This window comes from Hyla sarda, chromosome 5, assembly GCF_029499605.1.
Source record: "Hyla sarda isolate aHylSar1 chromosome 5, aHylSar1.hap1, whole genome shotgun sequence".
NCBI classification, from domain to species: Eukaryota; Metazoa; Chordata; class Amphibia; order Anura; family Hylidae; genus Hyla; species Hyla sarda.
In genome coordinates, this window is record NC_079193.1 from 207,547,735 (window position 1) to 207,567,575 (window position 19,841).

The following is a 19,841-nucleotide window of genomic DNA, read 5'->3' on the forward strand; positions in this document are numbered from 1 at the left end:
CCCGTTCTCCTGTCCTCCCGTCTGCATCATAGTGTTCCATGGAGGAGCATGTGACACACACGTCACTCCACCTCCTCCCCTGCGCCCAGCGTAACGCTACACCGGAAAAGGGACTTATGTCACATGCTCCTCCATAGGACGACACTATGCGAACTGGAGAACGGGGCATCATCAGCACCCGACCCGAGGAGGTGAGCTGCCTGCAAGGAGGGGGCTGCTACTAATGTCTAAATGGGGGGGCCCTGCTGCTTTCTAAGGGGGGGGGGGCCCTGCTGCTTTCTAAGGGGGGGGGGGGGCCTGCTGCTTTCTAAGGGGGGGGGCCTGCTGCTTTCTAAGAGGGGGGGCCCTGCTGCTTTCTAAGAGGGGGGGCCCTGCTGCTTTCTAAGAGGGGGGGCCCTGCTGCTTTCTAAGAGGGGGGGCCCTGCTGCTTTCTAAGAGGGGGGGCCCTGCTGCTTTCTAAGAGGGGGGGCCCTGCTGCTTTCTAAGAGGGGGGGCCCTGCTGCTTTCTAAGAGGGGGGGCCCTGCTGCTTTCTAAGAGGGGGGGCCCTGCTGCTTTCTAAGAGGGGGGGCCCTGCTGCTTTCTAAGAGGGGGGGCCCTGCTGCTTTCTAAGAGGGGGGGGCCCTGCTGCTTTCTAAGAGGGGGGGCCCTGCTGCTTTCTAAGAGGGGGGGCCCTGCTGCTTTCTAAGAGGGGGGGCCCTGCTGCTTTCTAAGAGGGGGGGCCCTGCTGCTTTCTAAGAGGGGGGGCCCTGCTGCTTTCTAAGAGGGGGGGCCCTGCTGCTTTCTAAGAGGGGGGGCCCTGCTGCTTTCTAAGAGGGGGGGCCCTGCTGCTTTCTAAGAGGGGGGGCCCTGCTGCTTTCTAAGAGGGGGGGCCCTGCTGCTTTCTAAGAGGGGGGGCCCTGCTGCTTTCTAAGAGGGGGGGCCCTGCTGCTTTCTAAGAGGGGGGGCCCTGCTGCTTTCTAAGAGGGGGGCCCTGCTGCTTTCTAAGAGGGGGGGCCCTGCTGCTTTCTAAGAGGGGGGGCCCTGCTGCTTTCTAAGAGGGGGGGCCCTGCTGCTTTCTAAGAGGGGGGGCCCTGCTGCTTTCTAAGAGGGGGGGCCCTGCTGCTTTCTAAGAGGGGGGGCCCTGCTGCTTTCTAAGAGGGGGGGCCCTGCTGCTTTCTAAGAGGGGGGGCCCTGCTGCTTTCTAAGAGGGGGGGCCCTGCTGCTTTCTAAGAGGGGGGGCCCTGCTGCTTTCTAAGAGGGGGGGCCCTGCTGCTTTCTAAGAGGGGGGGCCCTGCTGCTTTCTAAGAGGGGGGGGCCCTGCTGCTTTCTAAGAGGGGGGGGGCCCTGCTGCTTTCTAAGAGGGGGGGCCCTGCTGCTTTCTAAGGGGGGGGGGGGCCCTGCTGCTTTCTAAGGGGGGGGGGGGGGGCCCTGCTGCTTTCTAAGGGGGGGGGGGGCCCTGCTGCTTTCTAAGGGGGGGGGGGGCCCTGCTGCTTTCTAAGGGGGGGGGGGGGGGGCCCCTGCTGCTTTCTAAGGGGGGGGGGGGGCCCTGCTGCTTTCTAAGGGGGGGGGGGGGCCCTGCTGCTTTCTAAGGGGGGGGGGGGCCCTGCTGCTTTCTAAGGGGGGGGGGGGGCCCTGCTGCTTTCTAAGGGGGGGGGGGGCCCTGCTGCTTTCTAAGGGGGGGGGGGGGCCCTGCTGCTGTTGTCTAAGGGGGGGGGGCCCTGCTGCTGTTGTCTAAGGGGGGGGGGGGCCCTGCTGCTGTCTAAAGGGGGGGGGGGGGCCCTGCTGCTGTCTAAAGGGGGGTGGGTGAATTTATAGGTAGATGGTGCAGGTAACCCGGTTTCTGCCGCTGCTCACCATGTGGTCATCGGTCTCACCGTCAATGCAAATGCCCTGTTCTGTCCAATGGAGAAGAGCGAAATCTTGGCTCATACTACAGCAGCCGCCTCCATTGTACACAACAAGGAAGCTACATATCATACGGTAAACAGCGCCAGAAACCGCGTCACCCTGCTGTCAGATTCCCTTTAAAATATAAGTACTCGTACTTGGTATCGGCGAGTACTAGAATTAAAGTATCGGTACTCGATCTTTTAAAAAAAATAAATGGTATCGGGACATCCCTAACTTGTACAATAAATTGATAATTGTATTAATCCCGCGTGAACGCCGTAAAAAACCTGCAAAAAAACGCAAATTTTGGAATAAAAAAATCAAAAGGTAGCATGAATCGAAAAAATGCTACCAATAAAAAGTACAGCTTGACCCACAAAAAATAAGCCCTCACACAATGGCTTTGTGGGATGAAAAATAAAAAATAAAAATTATGGCTGTCAGAACATGACCACAAAAATGGATTTTGTTGAACGCCAGAAATTTGCTAATTTTTTACAATATTTTGGAGTTTTTCACAAAAAATACTTTAAAAAAGATTTACAGCTAGTGTAAAGTACAATATGTCACGAAAAAACTATCTCAGAATCAATGCTGATCACAGCACCTAAAGTATTTAATCATACATCCCCAGGACTCATTGGACCACATATGGGCTCTTTAGACGACATATTAAAAACACACAGCCATCCTTAAAGGTGTACTTCCGTGGAAAACTCTTAACTGGTGCCAGAAAGTTAAACAGATTTGTAATTACTTCTATAAAAAAAAAAATCTTAATCCTTCCAGGACTTTTTAGGGGCTGTATACTACAGAGGAAATAGTTTTTTTCTGTTTGGATTTCTCTTATGTCACGACCACAGCTCTCTGCTGACATCTCTGTCCATTTTAGGAACTGTCCAGAGCAACATATGTTTTCTATGGGGATTTTCTCCTGCTATGGACAGCAGAGGTAAGCAGAGAGCACTGTGGTCGTGAAATAAAAGAAATCCAAAAAGAAAAACATTTCCTCTGTAGTAAACAGCCCATAAAAAGTACTGGAAGGACTAAAATGTCTTAATAGAAGTAATTTACAAATCTGTTTAACTTTCTGGCACCAGTTGATTAAAAAAAAGTGTTCCACTGGAGTACCCCTTTAACGCTTCACCACACACTGTGGCTGATAGCCTGCTGCCTCTTGACAAAGCCGCAGTCAGTAGTAAAACATTGAGGGGGCTGTGTGTTTTTAATATGTAGTGGGCTCTAGTCCGTGTCATGGCATGGACATTGCAGATATGTCCTAACCGGTTCGGGGGGGGGGGGGGGGGCATTATCTGCTTACCAATAATGCCCAAAATCGTGATTATCGGACGATAATATCGGCCATACCGATAGTCGGTCGATCCCTAGAGAGCAGGTATTACACATTGTAACTTGTGTTTATGCTTCAATAAAGGATACTTGCGTATAAAGATAATTCGATTACTTAAGTGTTAAGGAAAATAGAGTTCTAGTGATCACTTTTGGTGTTTTTGTGTAGGAATTTAGTTTTACTACATGGCACAATAAAATCAGTCAGTCTGAATATTTAAATTTACGTGAATTTTTTGTTTTTCTTAAATAAATTTGGAAAATGTCTAAAATTCTGTTTTCACTTCGTCATTACGAGATATTGGAAGATTTATCAAAACCTGTGCAGAGAAAGTAAGGTGCAGTTGCCCATAACAACTGATCAGATTGCTTCTTATTTTTAAGGCATCTGAAAAATGAAAGAAACAATCTGGTTGCTGTGGGAAACTTTTCTGCACAGGCTTTGATACATCTCCCCCATTGAGGGCAGTTTGATTGGGGTGGGGACTTTTATGTTTGGTTTCTCCATAATTGTCCTTTTTATGAATATCTTACATGACCTTCCTATTGCACAAGGAAAATTTTAGTTTTACTCATATTGTACACTTAAATGGTTCCAGACAATGTTGGCATGTGAAGGCTCATTCTGAAGGGGGTATAGTGAGGTGTCCAACCATATATGACAGGAGCTATAAATGTATGCCTTCCTTGATCCATATGTATTAGTTGTGGATATTGTATTTCCGAAAGTGGGCTGGGACAGGTACGTCTTTTATTTTCTGAATAGCAATAAGTCTGGTGTCCCTCCGACTGCAGAGGGGTTAATTTGTCACCCTAGCAAGTGTGGAGTTCCTAGGAACTGTGGGGGTCTGCTTCTCTAGTCACCCCCTAGTCACCCCTCATATAGTTAATATTCTGCTAAATTATATGTAAATGCTGTATATAATATGTATGCTTGCCTGCATAGCGTCGCAGGACCTTGGGTCATGTGACTTGGGTTAGTACTCTATGGTAGGTAAATGGACCTTTGGAGGTTCATGGGACATGTGATTACCCATAATCCTTTGTAAAGCTGATTGACAGATGGTGTGGACTCGGTATGGCCGATATTATCGGCCGATAATCACGATTTTGGGCATTATCGGTATCGGCAATTACCTTGCCGATAATGCCACGCCCCCGCACCGTGAACGCGAATCCGACCAGCCGCACCTCGACCGCCCCCCCGACACACGGCACCGCGTTGCACCCCCCACCGTGATGCTGGGCGGTATACCGGTATTGATTTTTGCCCATACCGCTATACCGGTCAGGCCCCTCCCCCTCCCTCCGAATCAATAAAAAAAAATTAAACTTACCCGTAATGGGGGTGGTCCGGGCCATCCATCGTTCCTGTAGTGTCCGGGGGCGTTCCGGGTGTAGGGTGAACCGGTCCGGGCTGTCCTGCTTCTCCGGCGGTCATCTTCTCCACTCCGGGCAGGCTCCGGTCTAGTACGCTGCATAGACGGCGCTACGCTGTGACGTCAGGTGCGTCGCTGCGCAGCGGCGTCTATGCAGCGTACTAGGCCGGAGCCTGCCCGGAGTGGAGAAGATGACCCCCGGAGAAGGACAGCCCGGACCGGTTCACCCTCCACCCGGAATGCCGCTGGACACTACAGGAAGGATGGATGGCCCGGACCACCCTGACAGGTAGGGGGAGAGAAGCGGGTGGTGGTGGTGGCGGCTGCGGCGGCCTATGGCACCACAAAAGCCACTGCAATGCATTGATTTAAAGCTCCCGCTTTAAATCAATGACCTGCAGCGGTGTCGAGGGGGAATAAATAGCCGATAACTTATACTAGAATATCGGTATAAGTTATCGGCTATCGGCCCTAACCTCAACCAATTATCGGTATCTGCCCTAAAAAAAACGATATTGGTCGATCCCTAGTGTGGACCAATCCTAAAACAGCCAGCCCCTGCACATCTAAGGGAGCTGCAGCCAATAGTCTCTCTCTTGGGTTGCTGACACATCAGGAGGACAGACCTCCAACTTTCAACGACGACTGTTCCAGTTAACCCTGTTGCAGAAAATATTCAGTTAAGTTTCCGACAGTTTTCAGCAAAGCTTCTGGTTGTGGACAATGCATTTATTCTTCAACTCCCTATCTCTCTTGGGAAGGGTGGCGATAGGCCAAGCATCACAGTATTAACCCACACCCTGGCGTCACGACTGACAAGAGTTAATTACACCCTTGATTTACTGCACAGCAACACCCCATCTGCCATACACCCCCCCAAGGCACCACACAAGTAGCTTCCTCACAGTAATAAAGCTGTGTTTATGGACAACTGTTCACCCATATCCCAAAGCTTTCCAGCACCAGTGTCATCAACCTCAGCTGGATTTGAGAGTTATGTTAGACAGAATCTGACAGCTAGTTCACCGGCCCTAAACCCAGTATACTGGTATATAGTGCGGGTGAACAGCTGTAGAATGAGGGGTTACTTACTGAAATACGTTGGTTAGATGCTGCATTCTTTTTGTAAATGGTTTTCTTCTTAATTTGCCCCTTCATTCATATGCTAATGAAGGCTGTGGGTAAGTGCAGAGTACGGCATTTTAACACTGGTACACTATAGAATATTAAGAGGTCTATATTTTCATAAGTCTCCCATATTCCCATAGTTAATCTTTTGGCCATTCCCTCTGACTTGAGAAGGTAGTGGTCGGCACTTCCGTAATCGTGATCCGCGTGGCAGTATAAAGTTTGCAGTAACAGTGAATCCTTTTTTCACATAACAGGATAACAAGACACATTTCGGCTAATGCCTTCTTCTGCTGTCTAATACAAAGATCTTCTAGCGTTTGTTATATACATGCAAGGAGGCACCCGTGGGTGATGTCACTTGTCATGGTAACAAGCAAAGTGAAAGGTAATAGTAACGTAACAGTAAATCAGTATACAGTAGTGGTCATAAGCGGGAGGCAGCAGAAGCAGCACATTGTGAATGTGGTACATGTTCCGACATTGCGGGCAGGCGAGTCAGTCGGCACACTGTGCATGACATATACAAGTAGCGATCTGTATGAAGCATATGAAGGGAACAATCTCATTCTGAAACAAATGTCCTGTAGCAGATGCATGTTGCCGCTGGAGCTGTATGGCATCAGCATAGATTGTGATCTCCAAATATAAGAGAACAGGAAAAAGGCATTGTCCGTGCTGCTAGACAGCGGGATCGTGGCCTGCTCAGACAGAGCGGCATCCTGGGATCAGTAGTCCTCAATTTTTTCACAGTTCATAGTCTCCGCAGAGTTAGTAATAAACAAGCTAAGTCTGGGGCAAATAGTACAGGCTCACCTGCCTGCAATGTCAGAACATGTACCACATTCACAATGTACCCATCTGCTACCTCCTGCTTATGACCACTACTGTGAACTGATTTACTGTTACGTTATTACCTTTCACTTTACTTGTTACCATGACAACTTACGTCACAGCAGACTGGCCGTCCGGAAATGTGACGTCACCCATGGGCGCCTCCTCACGTGTATATAACAGGGTTTGTATTAGACAGCAGAGGAAGGCATTAGCCAAAATGCTTCCGGTTATCTTGTTAAACTGATATGTGAATAAATGATTCACTGTTACTGCAAACTTGGTGAGTGCTGGGCGCCTCTCTTACTATTCCCCCTGACTTTGACAGCAGCTTCAAAGCAGAACTGGATGGAAAGAAGTGACATGTCATTCCTTTTTTTTACAGTTCACTTCTGCCACTAGAAGGATGTGTAGAAGCTTTTATCAATTCAGTAGAACAAATGTATACACTGCTTTACGTTTTACACTGCAAAAGCTGCGATGCCGTTAAATATATTTACAAAGAATGTGAAAATGACTAGTAGAAAATAGTTCCATGGATTTATTTAGGACTAAAAAAGGCTGTTTATACTTCTCTTTGCAGAAGAATGTTCATGAATATTTACCCAACAGTGATGGCCAAGTCCTCGATGGCACTATAGGTACTCACAATGGAGTTGGAGTGACTGCTCACAGTCTACAGCAAGAAGGTATGTGTGTCCTCTAGATAGACATGTTCCCTGCAGTTTTAGCCCTTTTCCTGGATACTGACAGGCTGAGTGTTTGAGATTTGTGGTTCTAATGGTTTCTTCTGTGTGTTCAGTTTGTCAGACTTTCTCTGTATGTTTTATAATATCAGTTTCCTCCTTTTTTTAAAGCATGTAATTTCAGCAAAAATAATGTGAACATTTCTTTTACTGTTAACTATGTTGTAGCAAGAAAATTAACTAAGGACATGAAATTTGGTGAATGTACAGTATATAGAAGGTGATAAATATGGCTGGGGCCTTAGAATAGATGACACTGTTTACAACAGAGCCAACATCAGTGCTTGCTGCATGTGAAGTGATCCTAGTCCATAATAACTTCTTTATGTTTTGATTTTTTCTGCAGCTGTGCATATTGAGCATATAAATATTAAACATGTACAAAGGAGAAGAGTTGACAAGAATTCAGACTATACATTTGAGGTGAGTGTCTTTCTAGAACACCCCCCAATAAAAAAAATATATATTTTTTAATTATACAATTTTATTTTTCATTAACCTGTTGGGGGGCGTATAGGTACACCCTCGCGTCCTGGTACTTAAGGATGGAGGGCGTGCCTGTACGCCCCTGATAATTTCGGCGGGGACCGGACCGGGATGACTGCTGATATCTATCAGCAGGCATCCCATAGCAATTCAGACCGGCGATTCCGGGCCGCCTCCTATCCCGTGTCATTGGTCGGTCAGTACGACCAACAATGGCAGTTGGTGGTGGTGGGGTGTTAAAGATAATTTCCCCCGCTCTGCCCACCGATCGCAGAACGGGGGGGGTTTGGGGGGTGTAACACGAGCGACAGGGGGCGGAAAGTAAGTTGCAAAACTACAACTCCCAGCATGCCCAGACTGCTAAAGGGTGTTCTGGCACCATGGGGACTTTGTGAACGCACATGGCCCCCGACTTCTATTCCAACTAAAGTCTCTCCAAAAGCCCAATGGTGCTCCTTCTCTTCTGACATATGGGGTATTTCCATACTCAGAAGAAATGGGGTTACACATTTTTGGGGGCTTTTTCGCCTATTACCCCTTGTGAAAATGAAAAATTTGAAGTAACACCAGCATTTTATTGAATACATTTCTTAATTTTTTTACGTCCCAATTTAAAGAAAGTTCGTCAATCACCTGTGGGGTGTTAAGGCTCACTGTACCCCTTGTTATGTTCCTTGAGGGGTGTAGTTTCCAAAATAGTGTGCCATGTTTATTTTTTTTTTATTTTTTTTTTTAATATAACTGTTCTGGCATCATAGGGGCTTACTAAATGTGACATGCCCCTCAAAAACCATATATAAGGAGGGGGAGTGGAGTCATGTCACGAAATGAAAGCCCCAGGCTTGCCTGTTCGTGAACTCTGCAGCGACAGCCAGGGGATCGTGGGGTCCCAGCGACCGGACCACCTTCGATCAGATATGTTATCCTCTATGCTTTTGCATAGGGGATGACCTGTCTAGGGGCGGAGTACCCCTTTCAGCCCACTCATAGAGGGAAGGGGTGTTGTATTGCATGGAAAGTGTGGGCACAGGAAGCATAGTGCTGGCAAGGGAATGGACCGGTTTCCTATTTCTGTATGTACTGCAAACAGTGTTGCACTATGATTAGGGCATCAGAAGCAAGATTGACAATAAGATTCCAGAAACACACTGTGCCATCTAGCTGTGTAATCTTATTTAGCTTTTTCACTTTTTTTTTTTTTTTTTTTTTGTTTCTTTTAGGTGAACTGGTCTGATAACTCAAGAACGTCTGTGACAAAATCGTATGGGGAGCTGCTGGAATTTCTTTTAATGGTATTTGAAATAAAAAATTAAAAAAATCACCCAGAATGTTAAACTACTAACCCTCGCCAAGGTTAGGTGCTGCAAGATTAATTTCTGAGGCCAGGAAGCACATAAGACTTGTAAAGTAAATTATCTGCAAGTGACTGTCTAGAAGTCACCCAGTCCTGTCGATTAAGGATCACATTACACACATGGATTATCTGCCGAACAGCCCAAATTTGCTATGCGTATTAGGGTCAGCAATCAACTGTCAAAAAAAAAAAAAAGCTAACACTTGTTAGTTGGCTAATCGCAGCCAACATGTCAGCTGCATGTCTTCCCATGTTGTAGAGGATGATGGAAGGAAATTAGTACTAACAATCTAGGCAACTGCAGCAGCTTGGTCTGCAATATGAATGTTAAAGCGGTTGGCCACCTTTACCACGACTTTTTTTTATTATAACCCTGCTGTGAGTATGATGCATTACTAACTATGCGGCCTAACTATACTCGCCTGACTCCTCTCCCGCTCAGTTTTCTGTCCCCGCGTCCAGGCCCTTATTATCCATATATAACTGCTTATGGAGGATCATGTTGAGGGTACATGTCACTGTGCCTCCACCACTGCGTCAGAGCTCCTTGCGTAGTGCACTGCTATGAAGGAGGCCCAGTGACTTGTATCGTCAAATGCTCCCCCATAGGCAGCCATGTATGGACGATAAGCCGTCTGACTGCATTCGGGAACAGAAGACAGAGTGAGAGAGGAGCCAGGCAATGTGACAGAACGTGGCTGCATAGAATCCTTGGAGTGTTTGTAAGTAATACATCATACACCCAGAGTTAAATGAAGTCATGGTAAAGGTGGCCAACTTCTTTAAGGTACTAAAGGGGGTTAGATGAAAGCTGGGGAAGACTGCATTGTACATTATCCAAAATAATAGCACTATCCTCTACTCTTAGGATTTGTTTGGGTAATGGGTATATAACGGTCTTCTACCTTGTGTCAGTAACTTAACTTAACTTAAAGCTAATGATTTGAAGATTTATTTGTAAAAAGAAATGATCAGCAAGAACTGAACTGAAGCTTATGGTCAAATGGAAGTCTTTTGAACTCTTAAAATATTGTGATACAGTACTGTATTTGTTATATGATTAGTCACTATATTCCAGCAATGGCACAAAATACATCCTGACACAGCGGCCTAGACTTTTTTTTTAAACTGACTATTTAGTAAATCTAAGAAGGTACCAGATAATATAAAAGTGGTTAAAGCTGTTTAAAATATAGAATATTTAGTATAAAAAACTGCCCTTGAAAATCCTACCACTAGGGGTCCTCATACCTACTGGGACACTAACTAACCCTGCACCAGCTTGTCCATGAGTCCTGGACAAGAAATGGCTCACGGACAATCCTGCATGTGCTGACACATGAATTGCCTCTAACCACCACCTTATTATTATAATTTTTTTTTGTGGGATCTGGCAGGTGTGCTTTAAGCCATGTCCCTTTTAATAAAGACAAGCTTTTTTTTTAAAGGGGCTATCTTGTGCGACAGACACAAATAAGCCATGTAAGATTAATACATTGGATTGTAATAGGCATTTGATTGCATATTTTCATGTCAATTGTAAAATTGTAGGGGCTTCTCTTTCCATAAAATTAGGTTTTAAAAACGTTTTAATTAGGACATACTATGTAGGTAGGCTATCTTTATAGAGTACATAGTAGAGTGTTGTATTAATGTGTCTGTAAATATAAGAGGTAGTTATCCATTACCATACATTTCAAGATGCAAATAAACTTTCATGTTTTTGTTTTAAGCTTCCAAAAGAGCTCTCCAATGAAAATCTTGATAAAACTATTTTAGAAGCCTTACAGCTAGGGAAACACAGAGAAGAGCCTCCCTATTGTGACTTGGAGCCTATCGTAAAGTAAGTGGTTGTTTTCGTGTTTTTATAATTTTTTTTTTCTTTGCGCCTTGCTACAATATTGTAAAGCTATCTATGGATTTATAGCTAAGATGTACTTGTGTCCCCCTCTATGTTGCTTTCTGCACAGCTGCACTTTAGACCATGTGGCTCTGCAGGGAACTTATAGCCTTCTCCGATCTCTTGAATGGGGCTGAGGTTGAGTAGAGCATTGGTTCTCAACCTTTTTGGCGACTGTACCCCCAAAGGCTGAAAGTATGTCCGCGGGTACCCCTTCGGGGGGAATAATGGGACAAGGGGATTAAGATGGAGGAGGGATAATGGCACAAGGGGATAAAGATGGAGGCGGGGGGGGGGGATAACAAGGGGATAAAGATGGAGGGGGAATAATAACACAAGGGGATAAAGATGGAGGAGGAATAATGGCACAAGGGGATTAAGATGGGGGGGAATAATCAACCCTCCTCCCCTCTATATTAATCCTCGTGCCATTATTCCTCCTCCATCTTTATCCCCTTGTGTTATTATTCCCCCTCCATCTTTATCCCCTTGCGCCATTATTCCCCCCCCCCCCCTCCTCTCATCCCCTTTTGCCATATCTGATAATAATGGCACATGGGCATTAATATGGAGGAGGAGGGGGGGGGGTTGATTATCCCCCCCCCCTCCATCTTAATCCCCTCGTGTCATTATTATCGGATATGGCAAAAGGGGATCAGAGGATGGGGGAATAATGGCGCATGGGGATTAATATGGAGGGGGGAGGGTTGATTATTTCCCCCCCCCCCCCCCACCCCTCCATCTTAATCCCCTTATGCTATTATTCCTCCTCCATCTTTATCCCCTTGTGTTATTATTCCCCCCTCCTTCTCATCCCCTTTCGCCATTCCCCCCCCCCTCCATTAAATCCCCTTGTGCCATTATTATCCGATATGGCAAAGGGGATCATAGGAAGGGGGAATGGCGCTAGGGGATTAAGATGGAAGGGGAGAGGGATAATGGCGGGGGGGGGGGGGGAATAGGGAGAAATAAAGCACAAGGCATTAAATTTTATCCCTCTCCCCCTCCATCTTAATGCCTTGTGCTCCGTCCCATACATCCCCCCCCCCCTCCGTCCCATACATCCCCCCCCCCCTCCGTCCCATACATCCCCCCCCCCCCCCCCCCCACTCCGTCCCATACAGTCCCCCTCCGTGCCATACAGTTGTTTTTAACTTATTGTTTTTATCCTTTTACCTGGCGTCCTGCGGTCCCGTGTCCTGTCCTTAGATGCAGCGCGCCCCGTTCGGCGGGGCAGCACTTACGTGTGACGTCCTCCTGCGATGTGCGGCAAGTCCGCTTAACATCAGGGGAGGTCACACGTCTCCCCGGCAACCATGCAGCTCGGGCCACGGCTACTTTACAGTGAGCTGCCGCGGCCGTTCTCTATGTGCTTTCAAATACTGGCCAATGCATGGCCGGTATTTGACCAGCCCCTGGCGTACCCCAGGTTGAGAATCCAGGCAGTAGAGGATGCAGCTCTAAATCAGCTCTGCATGCCCTTCATTTTCAGAATTGTACAGGGCCCATGTGTCAGACCCGCACGGATTGTGGCATGATGACCTATCTTAGTCAGTTTTAGTGTGTTCTTTATAAAGTAGGCATCCCTATATGTGTTTTTTTTATTTTTTATTTTTTATTTTTTTTTGGTATAACAGTTTTTGTATTTCTCGTGTACATGAGAAGCCAAACACAACTTATCTGCTGTCTTTTGAATTGTCCCTCCAGTGTCACCCTTCACTTGATTTGAAGAATGGGCATGCAACTCGCATAGGGTTGCTCTGAATTGTTTTTAATGTAAAGTGTTTTTTTTTTATCAGATTTTTATGGTGTTTCACTCAGTACAAGCAGTTTTCAATTTTACCTTTTTTTTTTCTTTTAAGGCAAATCTTTTCATCTCCGTCCAAGGCGATCCTTCAAAATCAAAAGGTCTACAACTTTTTCCAGAATATCCATACTGGACCTACGCACTCCGGTAATAAATGTGAATTTGTGTGAATGATTCAATTTTTGGCTTGGATAATATATCCTGGTTCTGTTTTGGAAAAGATTACAATTACACTGTATATAGGAAATGTGTGTCATTGTAGTCTGGCTGCCAGTAATGTAACAGTTATCAACACAGTCTAAGAAGTTAAATCTGTGTATTTTTCTACAGGATCATTGCTTAAAAAAGGTTTGCCTTGCAATGACAGCCAATAAAGGACATATTTGTCTTTGTGCAGCCACTTTACAGCCCTTTTTGCTCTGTTTTCAGCTTATGTGCGCCACATTTTATCAAAAAGGCGCAGAGACTTTAATAAATTAAGCACAAATTAAAAATAACCTCAGAACTTGCCGTAGGATGTCTCTTTTCTAAGGCAAGTCAGAAGTGGTATAAATTTGCAGTTTTTTCTACAAGAAAAACAGTTCTAAAATCTCGTCCACTGCATAGTCAAGAATTAAGCACTGCATTTGTCTCTTGCCAAAGTTGTCTATTTTAAAATTGTGCTAATTTTTTGTGCAAAAACGAACTGCGCAAAAATTTTTTAGCCAAATTACAGCTAAAAGAAAATGTCAGGAAGACAATGATAAATCTCCCATTCCTTTTTTTCTACATAAAAAACTTGCAGTGATCTCACCCATAGAAGTGCATTGAAATCTTCTCTGTCCTCCTGCATGATTATTTGTGATGTGTTATGGGCTATACTCTGCAGAGAATGAAGTGTCAGACAATTCATATATACCGTCTTGCAATGTTTTTTATCAGGTCATTTACAACTTTGTGCAAAGTATTGTAAAAGCCAAGAAGACAGCTCCGAGACATCAAGTCAAGAGGAAGGTAAGCGAAACGAAGGTGGTGACATATATAACAGATTTTTCTGAATGCTTTTGTAACTCTCTCAGAAGATTTCTGTCACCTGTTTTTTTTTTTTTTTTTTTCTAATAGAATGCAGGTCTTTGTTTAGGCAAATATAATGTACTAGCCATATTACCCTTCTGCTCTTTTCTATATATGTAGCTTAATGGGAATGTCATAACACATGGATACCCTGTAGATTATTTTGGAAACAATTTACCATTTCTGGCAAACCTGACATGACAATGTTTTTACATGGTTGGCTATTCATTTGTGTAAGCCTTATGTAGTACTTAATTTGCAGGATCAATACTGATGGAACATGCTGAACAATTATTGTAAACCTCTGGAGTATCCTGTGCTAACATACTACGAGCATACTTGTATATGTAATAGATTTGACTTGTGTGCAGTATCCGAGATAACCTTACTATTTCTTTACACTTTTTCCCGGAGACGTGCATAGACATTTGGGGGGCAGGGGCTAAAGTGGGGAATAAAGAGCGCTTCTCATAACCATTTATTTAAATGCCCCCATAATTATGCCAGACTGTTCCTAGTAAGCTATCAGATGTATAGTTGAGCAGCTGACACTGCTGTTTCTCCCACTCCAGTGACCCTTGTTTTAGTGTGGCATTTAGCTATAGCCCTCAGAAAGCTACTGCACCATTATGTGATTGGCAATGTGTACAGTTTATAATGTGCAGCTCACTTGGGGTGCATGCTGGATTTAATCATAGTTTGGGGTTTAGAAACCTAAAACACCTCCACACCAGGATGATATTACTACTGAAGTGACTAAGTGATACCATCATACTGTTAGGAAATAAGAACAACTATACAGAGATCAAGATCACCAGTAACACCACTACATAAGGGGTAAATTGCCCCAAAGCATTACTGTTACGACCACATTACCATCACCTAGAGACTGGATAATACCATCATACTCATATTTTGAATAAGAACCACTATACACAGACCAATATCACTAATAACACGTTTATACAAAAGCCACATTTCCACCACACCATGACCACTACCATTACACCACATAGGGAATGTATAATACCATACTTAGTGAATAAAAACCACTGTACACAGACTAATATCTCCCCCCCCAGCAAGCATGATGTCGCTGAAGCCTGCGAGAGCTGTGCCTCACCATGACCCTCACACACTTCCTGAGTTTAGTCTCCTGCCAGGCAGGGAGAAGACCAAACTGACTGACTGACTTGCAGCAGGGATCAGAACAAAGCCACCTAGTGGCCATTATTTCATTCACATTAGAAACCTAAAGGTTCAGAATTTTAACAGCAAGTAAATAGCAAAGTGTCTTAATAATTACTTAACGATCAATATATTAAAAGTTTAGTTTGCTGACAGGTCCTCTGTGAGTAAAGGGTATTAAATAACACCTTACAAATATATAATAAAAATCCCACTGATCTGCACTGAGGGTATACCCTTAGCATCCTCTGCACTGGGCTCTGTCACTCAAAGGCCATCAGGACCATATTATCACACGTGGCCTGAAGCATAAGGCTATATTTCCAAGCGGAATTCCACTTGGAATTCTGCACAGAGAGTCCGTTGCAGCAGAGTCCCATTAAATTCATCTGGATTCTGCTGCGTTGTGTACACGGTGGAATTTGTGATTTTCCTGTTAATTCTTTTTGCGAACTCTGAGCGGAATGCATAGCAATCTATGTAAGGCGCATTCCTGTGCGGTCCTAGACCCGCAGTCTCTGTCCACACAGAGATTTTCCATGCGGACATTCCATAGTGTAAACATACAGTCATGGCCGTAAATGTTGGCACCCCTGAAATTTTTCTAGAAAATAAAGTATTTCTCACAGAAAAGGATTGCAGTAACACATGTTTTGCTATACACATTTATTCCTTTTGTGTGTTTTGGAACTAAACCAAAAAGGGAGGAAAAAAGCAAATTTGGACATAATGTCACACCAAACTCCAAAAATGGTCTGGACAAAATGATTGGCACCCTTTCAAACTTGTGGGAAAATAAGATTGTTTCAAGCATGTGATGCTCCTTTAAACTCACCTGGGGCAAGTAACAGGTGTGGGCAAAATAAAAATCACACCTGAAAGCAGATAGAAAGGAGAGAAGTTCACTTAGTCTTTGTCTTGTGTGTCTGTGTGTGCCACACTAAGCATGGACAACAGAAAGAGAAGAGAACTGTCCGAGGACTTGAGAACTGAAATTGTGGAAAAATATCAACAATCTCAAGCTTAAAAGTCAATCTCCAGAGATCTAGATTTACCTTTGTCCACAGTGTGCAACATTATCAAGAAGTTTGCAATTCATGGCACTGTAGCTAATCTCCCTGAGCGTGGACAGAAGAGAAAAATTTATGAAAGGTGTCAACGCAGGCTAGTCCGGATGGTGGGTAAGCACAAACAAGTTCCAAAGATATTCAAGCTGTCCTGCAGACTGATGGAGCATCAGTGTCAGCGCAAACTATCCGTTGACATTTAAATGAAATGAAACTCTATGGCAGGAGAGCCAGGAGGACCCCACTGCTGACACGGAGACATAAAAAAAAGGCACGGAGCTAATCAGTTTAAGCTTAGTGTCTGAAGGAGGTGGACATGGTCTGGATTTCTCCAGACCAGGTCTTATGTTTTATTATTTTCCTAGTTAGGGGATGTGTTAGTTTTTTTTATTCCTTTTTTGTTTCATGTTTTCAGGTGGGGACTCAGGAACTGCGGCTCACTGTTTCCCCATTGCGAGTAAGGGGGCACAGACATTGCGTATATGCGCTGTTAACCTCCTCTCCCCAACGATCAGCGCCTGGGGTTGTACCTCATGGGTCCGGGTCCCCCTATTCCCTGCTCGCCTCGCTCGCACATGGTAGCTCGGTGTGATGCATGTAACAAAGGCTGACTGAAGACCTCGCAGAAGACTCCATTAGGTAAGTTCTTCTGACTCAGGTGAGTATATATATTTTCTCCCTTAGGTGCTGACTTGCAATCTCTGGAGACCCTCATTTTTTGGACCACTTTCAGGTTAAGGGGCTGGCCTGTGTTGGGGCTCTATCTTTATTCAAAGCAGGGGCGAGCAAGGGCATTTTGAGCAGGAAGGGGTTACTTCTTACTATGTACGTGTGGGTGTTTTATACTATGCGGCTGTCAGCCGCAGCGCTTACTATGCGGCTGACAGCCGCGGCGTCTGTACTGTTCTGCGCACGGAGCGCCGACTTACTTTCGTTTTCGGCAGCAGACAGCTGCCGGCGTACATGTGAATCGCCCGCTCACTTCCCCGCGGGCGCATACGCGACAGACATGTGCGCCCGGGGCAAGGAGCAGGCGCCATTACTGTTCTTCACGGCGGCCGGGGCGCTATAGCTCCGTCCACAGGGCTGCCGGAGCTTACTGGAGGCGCGAACCGACCTCCAATCAGCGCCGTGCGTGCGATTTTCGGGGTACAGAGGCCAATTACAGTGCCTCTGCTCCAGGCACGCCCCCCTATTGGCTGGCCTGTTTCTCCTTCTTTCTCTCAGAGCGGAGTTCTCCTCACAGCAGCTGCCACAGGGGACACAGACTCGGGTGAGAGTTCTTTTTTTCATTATGTCAGTACCCAGAACTGTTCCTCCCTCTAAACAGACGACTGGAGCATTAGTTTCCTATTTTATCTGTAAAACCTGTAATTCCAAAATGCCTGGTTCTCTAAGGCTACCACACTGCCACTGGCAGATGCGGCTGCTTTCAAGGACCCGACGGACAAGAAGGTGGAGTCCTTAGCGAAGTTTGCCTCTGAAGCAACTGGCTCTTCTCTACTTCCCACCTTCGCCTCGGCTTGGTTGTCCAAAGCCCTATCGTTGTGGTGCTCAAAACTCCGTCAGGGTATCCAGGTGGGATCTCCCCCAGAGGATCTGTCTGCCTTGGTTCTCCAATGCTCTAAAGCTGGGGAATTTCTGTGCACAGCTTCCATGCAGTCAGCCCGTTGTGCTGCCTTTGCTGTGGGTCACCTGGCGGCTCTCCACCGTTTCATGTGGCTTAAGGCTTGGAATGCGGATGCCGCTTCCAAAAGGTCTCTCGCCGAGCTCCCTTTTACTGGGGTCCGTCTTTTTGGTAAGCGCCTTGACGAGATTTTTTTTGAGGCGACTGGGGGCAAGAGTTCCTTGTTGCCTCAAAATAAGACTCGCTCTACTTCCCAGAGGAAGTCCTCTTCCTTTCTGTCCTTTCGGACTTTTGGCCCCAATAAGTGGTCGGGGCAGGCGCCCTCGCGGGACAAGAATGCTCCCTCATTCCGGGCGCGCCCATCTTGGAAGTCGGACACCAACCGTACCGGCCGTTTTGTGGCCAATTCGGGCAACCGCAAACCCACTTCCGCATGAAGTGATGCCCCCACCCGCAGATTTTTCTCGGGTGGGAGGTCGTCTCCTGTTCTTTCGAGACGTATGGACCACACACATTCAGGACTCTTGGGTCAGGGACGTGGTGTCCAACGGGTACCGAATCGAGTTTGCTTCTCTCCCGAGGGATCTTTTTTTTCAGTCCTGGGCTCCCCGGTCTCCTTCTCTGGCGAAGCAGTTTCAAGAGGCTCTTCGGTCCCTGCTTCTCCAGGGAGTTATTGTCCCCGTTCCTCCAAGGGAACCTTTTCAGGGTTTCTATTCCAATCTTTTTGTGGTCCCCAAGAAGGGCGGTTCGGTGCGGCCAATCCTGGACCTCAAGCGTCTCAACCGTCATCTTCTCATCCGCCACTTCTGAATGGAATCCCTCCGTTCGGTAGTGGCATCCATGGAACAAGAGGAATTTCTTTCTTCAGTGGACATCAAAGATGCCTACCTCCATGTTCCAATATTTCCCGGCCATCAACTGTACCTCCGTTTTGCAGTTCCGGAGGGACGTTTTCAATTCGTAGCCCTCCCCTTTGGTCTGGCCACTGCTCCTCGGGTCTTTACCAAGATCCTTGCGCCAGTGATAGCCCTTTTGTGGTCGAGAGGAGTCTCAGTGATCCCTTACCTGGACGACCTTCTCATCAAGGCTCCCACCAGAGTCCAGACCCTGGAGAATGTGGATCTCACCCTCCAGACTCTGGATCGCTTCGGGTGGATGGTAAGCAGGGACAAGTCTGTGCTTTCTCCCACCCAGTCTCTGATCTTCCAGGGACTTCAATTCAACACGGCCTCTGCCCGGATTTGCCTTCCGCCAGAAAAATGTCTGACTCTCCTGTTAGGAGTCCGCTCCCTTCAGGCCCAGGTCCCAGTTTCCATCCGCATTTGCATGGAAGTCTTATGTTGGATGGTAGGGGCCATGGAGGCCGTACCCTTTGCCCAATTTCATTACCGTCCCCTTCAACTGGTGATTCTCTCTCGATGGGACAGGTCTCTCGATCGCAAAATTGCTCTCCCTCGCCGGATCAGTCAGTCTCTGCTCTGGTGGCTCCGCTCCCCCTTTCTTCAGGGGCGATCATTTCTTCCCCTCCACTCGCAGGTGGTTACAACAGTTGCCAGTCTGTCGTGCTGGGGCGGTGTGTTCAGGGCCTCTGGTCTCCCCGGGAAGCCCTGCTTCCGATAAACATCTTGAAACTGAGGTCAATTCTTCTTTGCCGCCTTCGCTGGGAGTCCCTGCTTCAGTCCCGCCCTGTCCGCGTCCAGTCGGACAACGCCACGGCCGTGGCGTACATAAATCGGCAAGGTGGCACTCGCAGCTCGGCAGCCATGGCCGAGGTGACAAAAAGATTCTCATCTGGGCGGAGAACAATGTTCGGCCATTTCGGCTATTCACATTCAGGGTGTGCTCAACTGTGAAGCGGACTTTCTCAGCCGGTCCTTAGCCAACCCCGGCGAGTGGTCCCTGCATCCAGAGGTCTTCACGCAGATCTGCGACCTCTGTGGCATTCCAGACGTGGACCTCTTCGCGTCTCGGCACAATCGGAAGATCCTTCCATTTGTGGCGAAGTCCAGGGACCCCCTGGCGCTAGCTGTTGGACGCCCTAGTGATTCCTTG

At 46.6% G+C, this 19,841-nt stretch overlaps 1 protein-coding gene across 3 annotated transcripts in view; it reads left to right on the forward strand.

Moving 5' to 3' along the window:
* Nucleotides 1-19,841, forward strand: part of ZCCHC2 (zinc finger CCHC-type containing 2) — a 59,042-nt gene that overhangs the window by 19,419 nt on the left and 19,782 nt on the right. For all 3 annotated transcript variants that reach the window (XM_056520997.1, XM_056520994.1, XM_056520996.1), the window contains exons 2-7: nt 7,145-7,250; nt 7,654-7,730; nt 9,014-9,085; nt 10,881-10,990; nt 12,910-13,001; nt 13,776-13,847. In XM_056520997.1, coding sequence (XP_056376972.1) covers nt 7,145-7,250; nt 7,654-7,730; nt 9,014-9,085; nt 10,881-10,990; nt 12,910-13,001; nt 13,776-13,847 — 529 coding nt within the window. The remainder of the gene's footprint in view (nt 1-7,144; nt 7,251-7,653; nt 7,731-9,013; nt 9,086-10,880; nt 10,991-12,909; nt 13,002-13,775; nt 13,848-19,841) is intronic.